Source organism: Syngnathoides biaculeatus, chromosome 2, assembly GCF_019802595.1.
Source record: "Syngnathoides biaculeatus isolate LvHL_M chromosome 2, ASM1980259v1, whole genome shotgun sequence".
In the NCBI taxonomy this organism is placed as follows: Eukaryota; Metazoa; Chordata; class Actinopteri; order Syngnathiformes; family Syngnathidae; genus Syngnathoides; species Syngnathoides biaculeatus.
This window is the reverse complement of record NC_084641.1, coordinates 19,885,847-19,900,905: the sequence shown is the minus strand read 5'-3', so window position 1 is coordinate 19,900,905 and position 15,059 is coordinate 19,885,847. Positions and strand designations below refer to the sequence as shown.

Sequence of the window (15,059 nt, the reverse complement as noted above, 5' to 3'; positions counted from 1 at the left end):
AAATGATATCAAAAATAAGTTTGGTATGTGCACCACAAAGTCAGATTTACATGTTTGACCTGCGTGATCAGGTAGGTACACAAATTACTGCTATTACCAAACAGCTGTTAATTTCACAGACCACATCGGATCACATCACAACAGATTTTTTTTTTTATCCATGGAGGAGGTCAAAGAGCATCATTTAAAGTCCAAATGAACGTGCACAATAGCAAGCACTAGGTGACAGAGGCAAGAAAAAACCCAAGATTGAGAAGGATGAGAATGTTAATTTAGAGGTTATATGTATGAATGTATATGGATGTGTTTCTCGTTGTGTTGTGTACATAGTCGTGTCACTCAACGAGATGCTGAGCGAGAAAGAGACATGACTTACTCGGACCAGTCAGAGACGTAGCAGAACATCAGGCGGCGGGCGTGATAAGGCAGCCAGCAGAGCACAAAGGCCATGACCACTGCTCCTAAACATAGAGAATCCATAAGAAGCATCAGAGAACATGAAAGAAAATATGACCAAAATAATACAATACTTGGTACTGTTTTCCATATTCCATAATTTTGCGTCAAGAAATGAGATCGCCAACACCAAAAAAGCAGAATCTTATCGAATTTTCATTTTTAGTCTTTTTAGGATATGAAATCAGACCAGTGAGGGACAGTCCAGCAGATGAAACCATTTTTTTGTACCAGCTTCCCGAGTCCATAAAATCATTCTACAATCCGATCATTCAACAACATCAACATTTCAGTGTATGAACAGCATTTTTTATATCCAGCTAAAAAAGCTAAAAATAACATCAACAACATGAAAATGTGCAAACATTGTCCCAGTGATTGTGTAAACAAAACAGAATTAGGGTGGTTCCTCCACACTGAGTACTGTATTTTCTTTTTGACCATGCCCGCACATATCCTGCTGACATTTCTCTTCATTATACTTTTAAATAGAGCTGCTCAACCCGTATGCGCAAGCCAGTACCTCATGAAACAAGCGACGGCACCATATAAACTGATCATGCCATAAATAGAAAATCTGTAACACTCAATTACAAGGAAAAAAAGAGACCCAGGGAGGAGATATGAATTATGCTTAAGTAAGACTGAGTTTCTTGGCATTAAGTACAAATCGATGTTTGAATCATTGAATGGAACACAAGGTTATTGTAGTTTCCAATGAAAGACTGCCAGTCCAGAGCCCAATTTGAAATTCTTAGGCCCACTACCTGGGATCAATCATTTTAATAACAATGTTCCATAAATGGGTGGGATGGTGGGTGACTGCTAACTCCATCTGCCTCACTCTTCTGAGGTCCTGGGTTGCCAATTTTACCTCTGTTTATGGATGTTCCATAAACATGTGCTGAGTAGTGGCTTTGTATGTTGCATTAAAACAGCTACTTCGCTTTTATAACTTAACACATTTTGTCCATCCCAAGAGATTCTGCCCCTAGTAGACCAGTTCAAGTATCTTGGGTTCTTGTTCATGTGTGAGAGAGGAACGGAACGCGAGATTGACAAGCGGCTGGATGGATCTATCTATCTATCTATCTATCTATCTATCTATCTATCTATCTATCTATCTATCTATCTATCTATCTATCTATCTATCTATCTATCTATCTATCTATCTATCTATCTATCTATCTATCTATCTATCTATCTATCTATCTATCTATCTATCTATCTATCTATCTATCTTAGACGTGTGTGTCTTGGAAACCCCACAAATATAATTTATCGTGCCAAAAATGATCTAGATTGAGTTTTAAATGACTCTGGAGTGTGTTTACTCTCTCCCCAGACCAACATTATTAAGTCAGGGGCAGGAGGGGAATCACATTTTTCTGCAGCCTTTTCCAGAATGGCAGCTCCACGCTCACTCTCTACCGATTTTCACCACGAGTCATCACATTCGCATACACCTTCTCCCCTAGTGCTGACTATCTTTGGCTTTTTTTCACGCTTATTCCAAACGGAGGAGCAGCCTCTACTAGAGGTGTTGAAAAAAATATAAGTAGGAGGTTGGGTCATGACATAAGCAGAGTAGTTAAAGATTTCAGCGAGAATCAAGCATCACCATAAATCTTGGCATCTGCGATTCCTGCCCCACTCCAATGCTGGAATTCAGCTGGCAAAAAAGCCTTCAATGCCTCAATATGACGAAGGCTAAATGATCTTCTGGCCTCTCCCTCCCCCTTCCAATTTTTCCCTATGGCTCAGTCAACGCATGTGCTGTCCATATACTGTATGTGCCTGTCTGTTCATAGATAAAATACGTCATTTCTATTACATCATTTTAGAACACCACCAAGTGATTCGGTGCAGTGATGTACAGGATAGTCATCCATCCATCCGATTCATTTTCTTCGCTGCTTATCCTCACAAGGGTAGCTGGGAGTGCTGGAGCCTATCCCAGCTGTCAACGGGCAGTAGGCGGGGTACACCCTGAACTGGTTTCCAGCAAATCGTAGGGCACATCAAGACAAACAGCCACACTCACAATCACACCTAGGGACAATTTAGAGTGTCCAATTAATTTTGCATGTTTTGGGGGATTTGGGAGGAAACTGGAGTGGCACGGGGAGAACATGCAAACTCCACACAGGTGGGTCCGGGATTTGAACCTGGGACCTCAGAACTGTGAGGCCAAAGCTTTCCAGCTGAGCCACCGCCCCGCTATATGAAACATTTCAACAACAATAAAACACTGTGTATGATTGTTGGGCAACTAGTTTTGAAGTTTGTATTTCCTTAATGCTGCATAACTAACTGCTGCGCAAACCAATGGTGATCAATACAGTACCAATTCCCTTCATACTTTACTGAAGTCATGTAGCTAATAGACTGTATAATAAACAGAGCATCAATACAAAGACTTACGAAGAACGAGGACTCCATGGCGAAGTGACTGAGCACGATTGGGCTCCACTGAGACATTGAGCATGGTGGGATTCCCGCCGATGATGCAAACACGGTTGTCTTGCTCCGCCTCATGGAACATTCGTAACAGCTGATTGGCGATGACCCCGTTCAGTACGGAAATGGCCACCATGGGTACCACAAAGGACAAGAAGGCATTCACCTATTCAGAGAAAAACATAACAACCAGGTTAAGTCTCAACCATCTTTTACCATCTGGATTTTACCTTCAAACACAACGCAAACGTGGCATTCAGTAGAACACAGACTTCTCCCAGGAAAACAAAATTGAAGGCAATTATTTGAATGTCGAGCGTCACTGATGGTGTAGTAGTACGCCTGACTTTGGTGTGGGCAGCGTGGGATCTATTCCCAATCAGTGATGGTGTCGATATCTGCCCTGCGACTGACTGGCGACCAGTTCAGCGTGTAGGCCACCTTTCGGCCGAAGCTGGCTGAGATACTGTAGGCTCTGGCTCTCCCGTGACCCTTGTGAGGATAAGCGTCTTGAATAATGGATGCATTTGAATGTCACTATATTGTACACGCGGCGCTAAACACATAACATATTGATAGAGAACAAGAGCAATAGATAACACAAAATATTGTACTAAAATATTTAATGGATTAAAGAATAACAACTGTAATAAAAATACAAAATACAGAGAACCATAAAGCAAGAACCACGATATTGGGGATTACTGTATCTGTATTACATGATGATAAATTGCAGGGACTCATTCCTCCAGGGCTGAGACTCATTTTTTTCCGTGAATCACGGGACTCATATCGCCTCAAGTGTAAAATTATCCATGTATTTAATGTATTAATCTTATTCTCTCATTTTGAATGTGATGCTTGTAACACATTCAAAAAAGCCGGGACAGGGGCAGCTAAAGAAAGAGAGTTGGGGGCTCCTCAAAAACACCCGTTCAGAAGATTCCACAGGTGAACTAAGTAATTGCAAACAGCAGAGTGTAATGATTTCAGTGTCATGATAAAAGGAGCCTGCGATATGCTGGCAACCAGTTCAGGGTGCCTGATAATACCTGAGAGGCACTCCCGTGAACCTTGTGAGGATAAGCAGCTCAGAAAATGGATGGATGGATGGATGGATAAAAGGAGCATTCCGGAATGCCATGATGTTCACCACCTTGTGAACAAGTGCATGACCAAAAAGCCCAACATTTTTCAATATACAATTGCAAAGAATCCTGGGGATTTCTTCATCTATGATCCATAATATAATCAAAAGGTTCAGAGAACCTAGAGAAATCCAACATTGAATACCCGTGATCCTCACTCCCTCAGATGGCATTACATCATCGTCATCCCGTCATCTGGTAGAAAGGATATTGACATGCCATCGCATAAAGAATATGGAGACATTGGCATGAGAACACTTACAACAATAAACATACAGTATTTTTAAATAAATACCTCTCTAAAAATCTATGGGATGCCATTAGATTATGCAACTGTAATCATTGTGACTAAAATCAATAATACCGCCAATGGACTCATATTGCAGAGAGCGAAAAAGTGGACAGTATATAGTGGTAAAGACAATGGTGGAGTATATGGAGGAAGTTGGGCAAGTGCGCTGGGTGACATCATGGCGAGGATAACTCTGTTCTACAAATTGTGTAATTGAGTTGATAGGATAAACCTTTACGAATGGTTTCAAAAGTTAATATTTTCTCGGGCTTGATGATTTGCATCTGCGGCGACAATGTGGGGAATGTCTGTGACCAGTGAGGGATATTGATACAGACAGAAACCATGCAGAGAATTTGGATTAAATAAAGAAAAGTTAATGGCTTTAATGAATGGGAACGATTCCTTGGAAAGGTTTTCTGACTCCAAGGAAGTGAAGATTGATTGAAGCTGAAAGCTGAGGGTAAAGCAGCAAGACAAACATTGGTGTCACAGTGAGATGAAACGCACACTTGGAAAGGGGAATTTACAGTCAAAAAGATGGCCACGGTAGGGGGTTAGAATGTCACTTCAAGTACAGTGCTTAATGGGCCACTGTCATGAAGTTTTTGACCAACTTGTTCAATAAAATACTAGCAGGAGAGAAGATGCCAGAAGAATAGCAGAAAAATGAGCTCGTCCCCATTTTTAAGAACAAAGGTGAAGTTAAGAGCTGTGGAAACTACAGAGGAATAAAGTTGATGAGCCACACAATGAAGTTATGGGAAAGAGCAGTGGTAGTAGTGTGGCGGAGAAATACTGTATGTTAGAATAGTACAGGACATGGATGAGGGCAGCAGAACAGCGGTGAGATGTGCCATAGGTGTGTCAGAAGAACTTAAGGTGGAGGTGGGACTGCAGCAGGGTTCTCCGCTGAGCCCCTTCCTGTTTGCTGTAGTAATGGATAGGCTGACAGATGAGGTGAGACTGGATTCCCCTTGGACCATGATGTTCGCCGATGATATTGTGATCTGCAGTGAAAGCAGGGACCAGGCGGTGGAGCAATTAGATAGATGGAGGTACGCACTAGAAAGAAGAGGAATGAAGATTAGCCGAACTAAAACAGAGTACATGTGCATGAATGAGAGGGGCAGTGGAGGTGGCGATAGCGAGGGTGGACAACTTCAAATACTTGGGGTCAACAGTCCAGACCAATGTTGAGTGTGGTAACGAAGTGAAGAAACGGGTCCAAGCAGGTTGGAACTGCTGGCGGAAGGTGTCTGGTGTGTTATGTGAGAAAAGAGTGTCTGCTAGGATGAAGGGCAAAGTTTACAAAACAGTGGTGAGGCCGGCCATGATGTACGGATTAGAGACGGTGGCACTGAAGAAACAACAGGAAGCTGAACTGGAGGTAGCAGAAATTAATATGTTGAGGTTCTTACTCGGAGTGAGCAGGTTGGATAGGAATAGAAATGAGCTCATTTGAGAGACAGCCAAAGTTGGATGTTTTGGAGACAAGGTTCGAGAGAGCAGACTTCGATGGTTTGGACATGTCCAGATATATTTGTAGAAGGGTGCTGAGGATGGAGCTGCCAGGTAAAAGAGTGAGAGGAAGACCAAAGAAAAAGTTGATGGATGTTGTGAGGGAAGACATGAAGACTGTGGGTGTTAGAGAGGAAGAGGCCCGAAATAGGCTTAGATGGAAAAAGATGACACGCTGTGGCGAACCCTCACGGGACGAGCCGAAAGGAAAAGAAGAAGAAGAAAAAAAACAGTGCTACTCTCTGTAAAACAGTAGTGATTCCTAACCATTGTGCTGTGAGAACTCTTCAGGTGTGCATCAGGATATTATCAAAATTAATTGGCCAGAAAATTATTAATCATAATAATGCCAGTGCTGTAGAGTGACACGCTCTTCTATTAGATGGCAGAAAGCACATAACGGATCTCAAGATACCTTTTTTTTGGTAGCATTTTAGTTTGTAGGTGTGTTGAGATTTTTTCATTACTAAATATGTCCCTTGGGCCAATAAAGGTGGCAAATCACTGATGTAGAGTAAATGTGAGCATGACAAACACGTTAGCAAAATGCACACATAAGAGACAAAAGCTGCAAGAGACCAACACCCCTGCTGGACTTCCACATGCTGTGTTGATCACAGCGATTCACACCTTCTTTAGATGTTGCCCTCACTCTGCTTTTCTTTCACCTTGGATCAAGCTGACAGCTCCCATTGTGGGAGGGGGGTGGGGAGTGCAAGCTTGGTATGAGCATTCTTGCTTCCGTGCCTTTGAGGTGTCCAGATGGACAAAGCTGTGTGAAAATCAACACTTTGTTTTGAACAGCCGGGAAATGGCTGCTGACGCACAGTTTGGGGGCTTGTTTCGTTCCGCTAAATGTGTCATTATGCTATTGGAACAAAAAAATTGCATTTAGCTCAAAGTGGGAGTTCACATTAGATGTCATCATATCTTCTGAAGTCTTTTTTAAAAAAATAACCCTTTTTTGCAGCTGTTACTTGTTGAACATTGGACCACTAAAGCACAGTGGTTGTTGCTGCACAATGAGGCTCGTGCTGCAGAGACAATGGCGTTTTCCATTCAATTGGATGTTATTTGTTAGCATTAAGCTAACGGACTTGCCTAAGGCATAGCTGTGGTTATTTTAAACACACATCTTGTAATTATCTTTATTTTATGCTGTTTGACAATGAACGTCAACTGGAAGTGGCATTAAAGATCTAATCCAGAGGACCTATATTTTATTTTTGTATCACACAAATAAATGTAAGCTAATTTTTTATAAACGTTTTTTTAAAAAATTCTCAACACAACAGAAATGAAAAAAATTAGTGTCAAAGTGCACATTTTCTGTAATCCGAATGCCTCCAATGTCTGTTTCAAACCGAGGCTCTGTTGAAGCTGCTTCCGTGTGACGTCAAGCCAAGACAACCCCAGTAAACAATGGCTCCCTACACGGACAATCCAAGCGAGTGGGATCTCGAGGAGAAAGACAGTAATGATGAAGTTTTTATGGAATGCTCTTTGGAAGAGATAGGAACTGAAGAAGAGGAATTTTCTTATTCTTCCAATGTTCGAAAAACATCCCATGCAGGTGTAATTCAACCATATACTGTATGTTCGAACCTGGGTTGACGAATGCAACGCAAGGACAGATCTGACAAAGTTGACGTGGAACTGAACTCTAAAACACAGACTGGTAAATGCCTCAAGAAATGTAATTCAAACAAGTTTAAATGTCTGATGCTGCTTGCACACAACACTGAGTTTGTTGTTGTACTAGTGACCGAGTCGGCGTAAAACAAAAATCGAAACCTTCAGTATCGTTCTGCGTTTAAAGATCATGTTTATAGCCAATTCTTCGCGTTATTTACATGCATTTAGCCCGTATTTTAAATAATGGACTTAACACTTGACAGCACACACGCCGTAGTCGAATTTCAGGAAGCGCTCAGCATCAACATTTGATTTCTAAGTCCAATGCGCCCGCTTTGTCTTCACAAATCTGGTCCATAACCTGCCCATCTGTTCATCTTTCGGCCATTCATGTAAACTGACTCCGTCAGCATTTGACACAGAACAGCCGTGTGCAACACACTTCCTCATTATCGTTGCTAGCTTTTTCACTCTCCAGTTACGGAACTTGCCGAATCTAAGTGACATTTTGATCAAAATCTTGAGACTGACTTTGACACTAATTTATTTCATTTCTGTTGCGTTGAGAATTAAAAAAAAAAAGTAAATACAATTTTAGCTAAATGTGTATGACAGATAAATAAAATACAGGTCTTCTGGATTAGAGCTTTAAACAATGTTTGGACAGTGCTGGATCCTATCCCAGCTATCTTCGGGCAGGAGGCGGGGTACACCCTGAACTGGTTGCCGGCCAATTGCAGGCCACATAGAAACAGATAATAGTCACACTCACAACCACACCTAAGGACAATTTCATCTCTCCAATTTATGCACGTTCTTGGGATGTGGGAGGAAACCGGACTACCCTCAGAAAACCCACGCAGGCACGGGGAGAACATGCAAACTTCAGACAGCCGGGGCCAGGATGATGGCGAGGAAAACATACGTGGACCCATTGGACTGAATATCAACATCATCTGCATTAATGTCACATTTTCATACATGACATACCTTCATGTCTCATTGTATGTGGAGATTCTGAACTTTTGACATAATTCCATTTAATTGAGAGGTTGGAAATCCAATTTTTTTTCATTTAAATCAGGTACCTCTAGCCAGCATGAGTGTGCACATCTCTGACAACTATTCATCGAGTACGGTGAAATTGGGTCTTGTTTTTTTTTTTTAATGAAAGTCTTGAATGAAAGTCTCGACAACTGCTCATCACAATGAACAGCACCTTCGTGAAAAATGACTTAATTAAGTATGACAGACAAATAAAATACAGGTCCTCTGGATTAGATCTTTAAACAGCTGGAAGTGTCTCATTTTGATTAAATGTTGAGCTTCTGTTTATCCATCCATCCATTTTCCGAGCTGCTTATCGTAACAAGGGTCGCAGGAGTGCTGGATCCTATCCCAGCTATCTTCGGGCAGGAGGCGGGGTACACCCTGAACTGGTTGCCGGCCAATTGCAGGCCACATAGAAACAGATAATAGTCACACTCACAACCACGTAATAAGGACAATTTAATCCCTCCAATTTATGCACGTTCTTTGGATGTGGGAGGAAACCGGACTACCCTCAGAAAACCCACGCAGGCACGGGGAGAGCATGCAAACTTTAGACAGGTGGGGCCAGGATTTGAATCCCGGTCTTCAGAATTGTGAATCCAACGCTCTAACCAGTTGCCCAACTGCATCACTTCTGTTTAAGTGATCCTTATTGTGAATTATTTGAATTGAGTTACCTGCCACCAAGCACTCGTTTCTCAAACTCATATCTTGAAAAACATGTAAATGGGTGAGTCGTATTTCTAGGTAGCACTGTACGAATAATCTTTAATGTATATTTGTAATCTATACACCGCTCAGCAGAGCTCAGGCGTGAGTGTAAAGTGCTGTAAATGGGATTATCCTAATGATTTCCCAAAATAATTAGGAGATAGATCAAAAAAATATCGATATACAAAAATGTATTGATGTAAATCTCTGCCAGTGTTTAACATTTTTTAAATGGTCACTTGCACAACATTTCTTGATAATCACAACGTCCCATCAACTCGTGAGCTCTTTTTAGATCAGGCCTGCAGATTATGCATGAGGTACGAGGGGGCTACCCGGTGCCTGCAGGCACCACATTGGTGACTCCTGATCAAGTATCTATGCAGTACACACATAGTGAGAGGCAGAACAGTTAAATGGTCTTCCATTAGTTAATTTCTGAGTAAACTGAGACGAGATCATTAGTATTTTTTCAGTTGTCCTACTTTTTGCCATTTCCGTTTTTAAAGGTCGCCAAAGAGGCATTATATTATTTGAGGAACCAAAATATTGCTCATGCTCGGTTATTTAAAGACAAAACTGTTTTTGATGTTTACAAAAACATATCTGTGTTACTTGAAAAATCGCTGTTTACAAAAACATGATTGGTTCTTTTAAGACAAAATGGTTACACTCAGACTAAGATTTATAATGAAGCTATTTTCAAAATGTAAAAAAACAACCCAAAGTGCTTTACAGAGCAGGTAATAAAAAGACAACAAATTACTCTCACCTGCCTGCATTTCTTAAAGACATCCCTCCACTGTCTCTGGTGTGTAAGAACGTAAAAGACATTTAGACGATTAAAAGACAGTATGGCTGACAACGACCAGGACACCCTTCAGGATGCCATCGTTTCACATAATTTCGCTTTATTGGATGATGTTAATTGAGGAAGAAAAAAAATGCACTTTTGACTGCAGCCCTTCATTGTGGAGATTTAAAGGCATAACATTAAAGGAATCATAGTCACCGCACAAGTTGGAAAAGTTGATTTCCAGTACACCCTGCCCTCACTATCATTAATTCCAAGGCATATTTCCCTCCATTATGCGAAGCATAAATGGGAAGCGTTTCCCAAAGTAAGGCAAATGAGATATACTGTACTTGGTAAAACATAGATATACTGTAAATCATGCGCTTTGAGTTGGCTGCGGTGCATTACTGCTCTGAGGAAACTGCGCAGTTGTACACGTTCACTTACCTAGGAGTGGGATAAGATTTGGAAGGTGTGCATTAGTTTTAAAGGTTTTCTTTGACAAAGCTGATAAATAAGTTTGACTTGTTACAGGCCAATGAAGGCATCTTGTACTGTTAAAATATTCACGAGTAAACTCACATATGCCATTTGTGGCGGGTGTGCTGGCGCCCATCTCAGCTGACTTTGGGTGAGAGATGGAGTACAGCCTGACAAAGGTTGCCAGCCACTCGCAGGGCTCACACAGACAACATTCACACCGACAGGCAATTTAGAGTTACATTTATATCACTTAAACTACTAAGCAAACATTTGGAATGTGGTAGGAAACCAAAGCACCCAGAGAAAACCCACACGGGCACATTGAGAACATGCAAACTCCACACAGGAAAGTCAGAGCCTTGACTTGAAGCCACAACATCTCAGTTGTGAAGTGAAGGAATTCAGTGTCAAAAAGTCAGTCACTGTGCTGCCATATTCCATTTTGATGAAGTTTATTGTTTGGGCTTTTTCAAGCTATGCTACGATGCCACAACCCTTCTCCATCCAACAAAGTTAACCAAAGAAAACCCACACAAACACAGGGAGAACATGCAAACTCTATGTTGGATTCAAACCCAGCACCTTTTGACTGTGAGGCAGACATGGGTATAAAAATCCACAAATCAAGCATTAATTGAGTTTGTGGTTGATTCATCTTGTCTTAACCCAATTGGAGGATTCGGCTAAAGGGCAAAAAAATTAGTGGAGCTGTTGATTCCTTCTCAACTATCTTGCAATCCAAAGAACAGCAGGATGTCAACGATGAGAAAAGAAGGGCTATAGCCACGCTGTGGCCAATATTGCTCCACACAATATGACATTGGCATGAAAAAAATGGAACCCATAATATTGCAAAAAGTCATTTTCCCCACGGTCGATCAAGGAAATTATGTCCAATGTCAAATCCTTTGTTTGTTTGTTTTGTTTATGTTTGATGAGAGCCTTTTGAGGTCAGACTTGCTGACAAGAAGGGGCTGGCTTCGGAAGAGGCGAGGCCAGTGTCAGAACCGTGAGACAAGGGGCATGATGAATGATCAGGAACAAATGAAAAATGCCAAAAGTGTGGTGGGCCACTGAAGTGCATTAGTTCAAGTAGAAGACAAGTCAGAGTAGGGAGGGGGACAGATGTGCAAGCAATCCACTGCATTTGGGATTTCACCTTCATCGTCCTTAACGAAGTCAATGTGTGTAAATGTCCTCGAAGCGTCACTCGTGCAAAGAATATGGCTCCCTGAGATCCTTATTTAATGAAGAAATTAAAAATAAAAACCTCCAGTTTATCTCTCTTAATTGTCTCACTTCCTGGCTGGGGCTGTTTTCATGCTTTTAACAACCAGTAGAGGGCCTATTTATCTTTTCTTGAGGCAAGCTGCTCTCATAAACGGCGTGACCTGGTTCTTTTTTTTTTTTTTTTTAAATCTAAATAAACATCGATCTCACTTTCAGCAGGGAGCAATGCAAATATTTGCACAACTTGACATTGCTTATTCAAAACCTCCGCATAGACTGTTATAGCACGACGCACACAGGGGTTTAGTGCATTTAAAAGCAATAGCATGTAAATATGCCTGGCTCTCGTTGGTCTGCAGGACATAATGGATATTGTCAAATGAAAGATTTTTGATGGTGAGGAAAACATACGTGCACCAATTGGACTAAATAGCAACATCTGCATTAATGTCACATTTTCATACTTGACATACCTTCATGTCTCATTGGATGTGGAGATTCTGAACTTTTGACATAATTCCATTTAATTGATAGTTTGGAAATCCATTTTTTTTTCATTTAAATCAGGTACCTCTAGCCAGCATGAGTGTGCACATCTGTGACAACTATTCATTGAGTACGATGAAATTGGGTCTTGTTTTTTTAATGAAAGTTTTTAATGAAAGTCTCGACAACTGCTAATCACATTGAACAGCACCTTTGTGCTAAATGACTTAATTTGTAAGTCACACCAGTTAAGCCCAAGCAATATCTCCATCTTTGAATGCAGGTTTGTCATTTCCGAACTGCTTCCGATCTCAGGCTGATATCTTGTGGCGTCTACTTGACTTTAGCCCAAGTGGTGCAGAACATTCAATGAAAGATTATAATAACAATTCATTTGCTCTATTGACACCTTTCAGGGCACTCAAGGAAAACTTGCAAACTGTAAAAGAGAAAGCAATACACAGGTCAATCAAAATATCATTTATCAATGATGCAATAAACATTAATTAAAATCACAAATGCTATGGATAACAGCTGGCTAAGAAAAAATACTGTTGTCAGAGAGGCCAATGATAGGCAACAGAAATGATCTCCATGGAGACCAGATGGATGACAAAAATGTCTTTTTAAATAAGGACAAAATGTGTCTATTGTTACCCAATGTAGATCACACTATTTTAATTCATTTCATATTCAAGTGCATGTAGAAAAGAGCCATTCTTCAATAACAATGGGGTGGAAGCAAACAGCAAACCACATTTTCCCCCTCTCCAGTTTGTCCATAAAAATTAGCATTCAAACATTGCATAAAACTGCATTTGCATTTGTAACAGCATATCTCCTTTACTTATTACAACAATTCAATGTAAAATGTCAACTTTTTGGGGGGGGAAATGGTAGTCTCCAAGGTAATGTTGACTAGGGTATTCTAAATAAAGAAACTGTGGGCTAGAATGAGTTTCCTTCGCTTGGTGTCTGGCCTCTCCTTTAGCGATAGGGTGAGAAGCTCGTTCATCCGGGATGGGCTCAGTCAAGCCTCACAATCGCGTCACAGTATTACAAACGCTAACCTGGTGCCTCATTGGTGGGTAAGGAAAGTAATCAATGCTTGATAGCATTTGATTCCATCCATGACACACACAATCAAAGAACACCAACAAAATAAACTAAAGTGTTTGACTGAGCCAACTGGATAAAGAGATGGCACCCTATCAGTCTATAGTCCGAGCCCCTCCCGGTTGACCCAGCTTCTGACCCTCTCTCTAAAGAAGGGATATTTCTATCCATGATCTTTTTCTTTCTGCCAAGACCGACAGCATCTGACCATAGGTGAGTGCGAAAACATCGCTTTTCATCTCTACTCCTTCACGATGACATCACTGCAGATGTTACACTGATCCACCAGACGATCTTTTGCTCCATATTTCCGTGAACACGTGACCATGACCTCAGTATCCTTGAAATGCTCCTCTGGGGAAAGAGCTCATCCTTGACCTGGAGTCATAACTCCACCCTTTTCCGACAGGTAGCCGTGGCCTCAGAATTGAACGGGTCACATGTCATGACAACCGCTTCCCACTCAGCTGTGAACCACTCCTGCAATCATTGAAGCTTGCGGCTGTAACCAACAGAATTAGATCATCCACAAAAACGGGACATAATATGAAGGTCACCAAATCAGACCCCTCATTGCCTTTATCTAGCCATCAATCCATCAATCCCACTATCTATTCATCAGCCCATCCATCTATCTATACATGCACAGTACAGTGTAGCTTTGAAACTACTATAATCGCAAAGCTCAGAATCTGACCAGCTTGAAATACTCCATAATGACAGCCAAACCATTAGGCTAGCAGATGCGGGGTGGGATGAGACTAGAAATTAATTAGTATTTCTTGATTTTTGGGGTGTTTTTGAAAGCACATTACACAAACCTTATTAAGGCAGCTGTGAATTGTTTTTAATGATAAAAAAGGAACATTTCCTTCACTTGGAGATAGAAAAGATACACATAATTGCTCGTAAAGTGAGTGGAATCGCCCAAAAAGACAGTATTAAGAGTGTATTTGATAAAGAACAGACACATTAAACACAAGGAATGCACAACCTGAGACTGCATGCAAGTGTCCAAGCTGGTCTGTTGAAATTTCAGATCATTAGAGCTGGTGGTCTTAGGTTGCCCAAGCCGTGACAGTGATGTTATTCTCCTTATTACAAGCCAGTGTAGCAACCACACATTTATGAAACGGTCCCTTCTGGATACAATTAAATTAATTTCAGGGAATTTGTCTGTTTTTCTTGTGGTCAAGTTGGGTTCCTGTTAAGGATAACCACACACGAGGTGACCGGATACCATGCAGTCAGATGCGAATACTTTTTAGACAAACAACAAAGAAAGACATCTTTAGCAGGGGCAAATGTTTCTTCACGCAACAGCCACGCATATTCAGTTGCTGTGATTGTATTGAGATGTCAAATTCTGGCAGTTGTCCTAGCTTGTGGGAGGAATAATTGCATCGATTATGAGAAATTATGATCATCAGTGGAATGAAACTTCTGTGTGTTCTTTTATAATATCCACGTTCTGGCAGGGTGCTGTAGGTCTCTAATTGTTTCAGTATTCATCCCAAGGATGGTGCCACTGTCCGAGACCCCTTTATGGCACCCCCACACCCCAACCACCTGCCCCCCTCATCTTTCGCCCCATCATCCTTCCTAAATGGTACTGTAGGGTGATACAACCATTGTCCTTTACCTGTTTCCATAAATTACACATAGATGACAT

General features: G+C 41.2%; 1 protein-coding gene across 1 annotated transcript in view; it reads right to left on the bottom strand.

Annotated features, from left to right (window-relative positions):
- Positions 1–15,059, bottom strand: part of ntsr1 (neurotensin receptor 1 (high affinity)) — a 31,336-nt gene that overhangs the window by 4,509 nt on the left and 11,768 nt on the right. Inside the window, exons 2-3 of the mRNA XM_061839781.1 lie at positions 2,881–3,082; positions 377–461 (exon numbers count right to left, since the gene is read on the bottom strand). Coding sequence (XP_061695765.1) covers positions 377–461; positions 2,881–3,082 — 287 coding nt within the window. The remainder of the gene's footprint in view (positions 1–376; positions 462–2,880; positions 3,083–15,059) is intronic.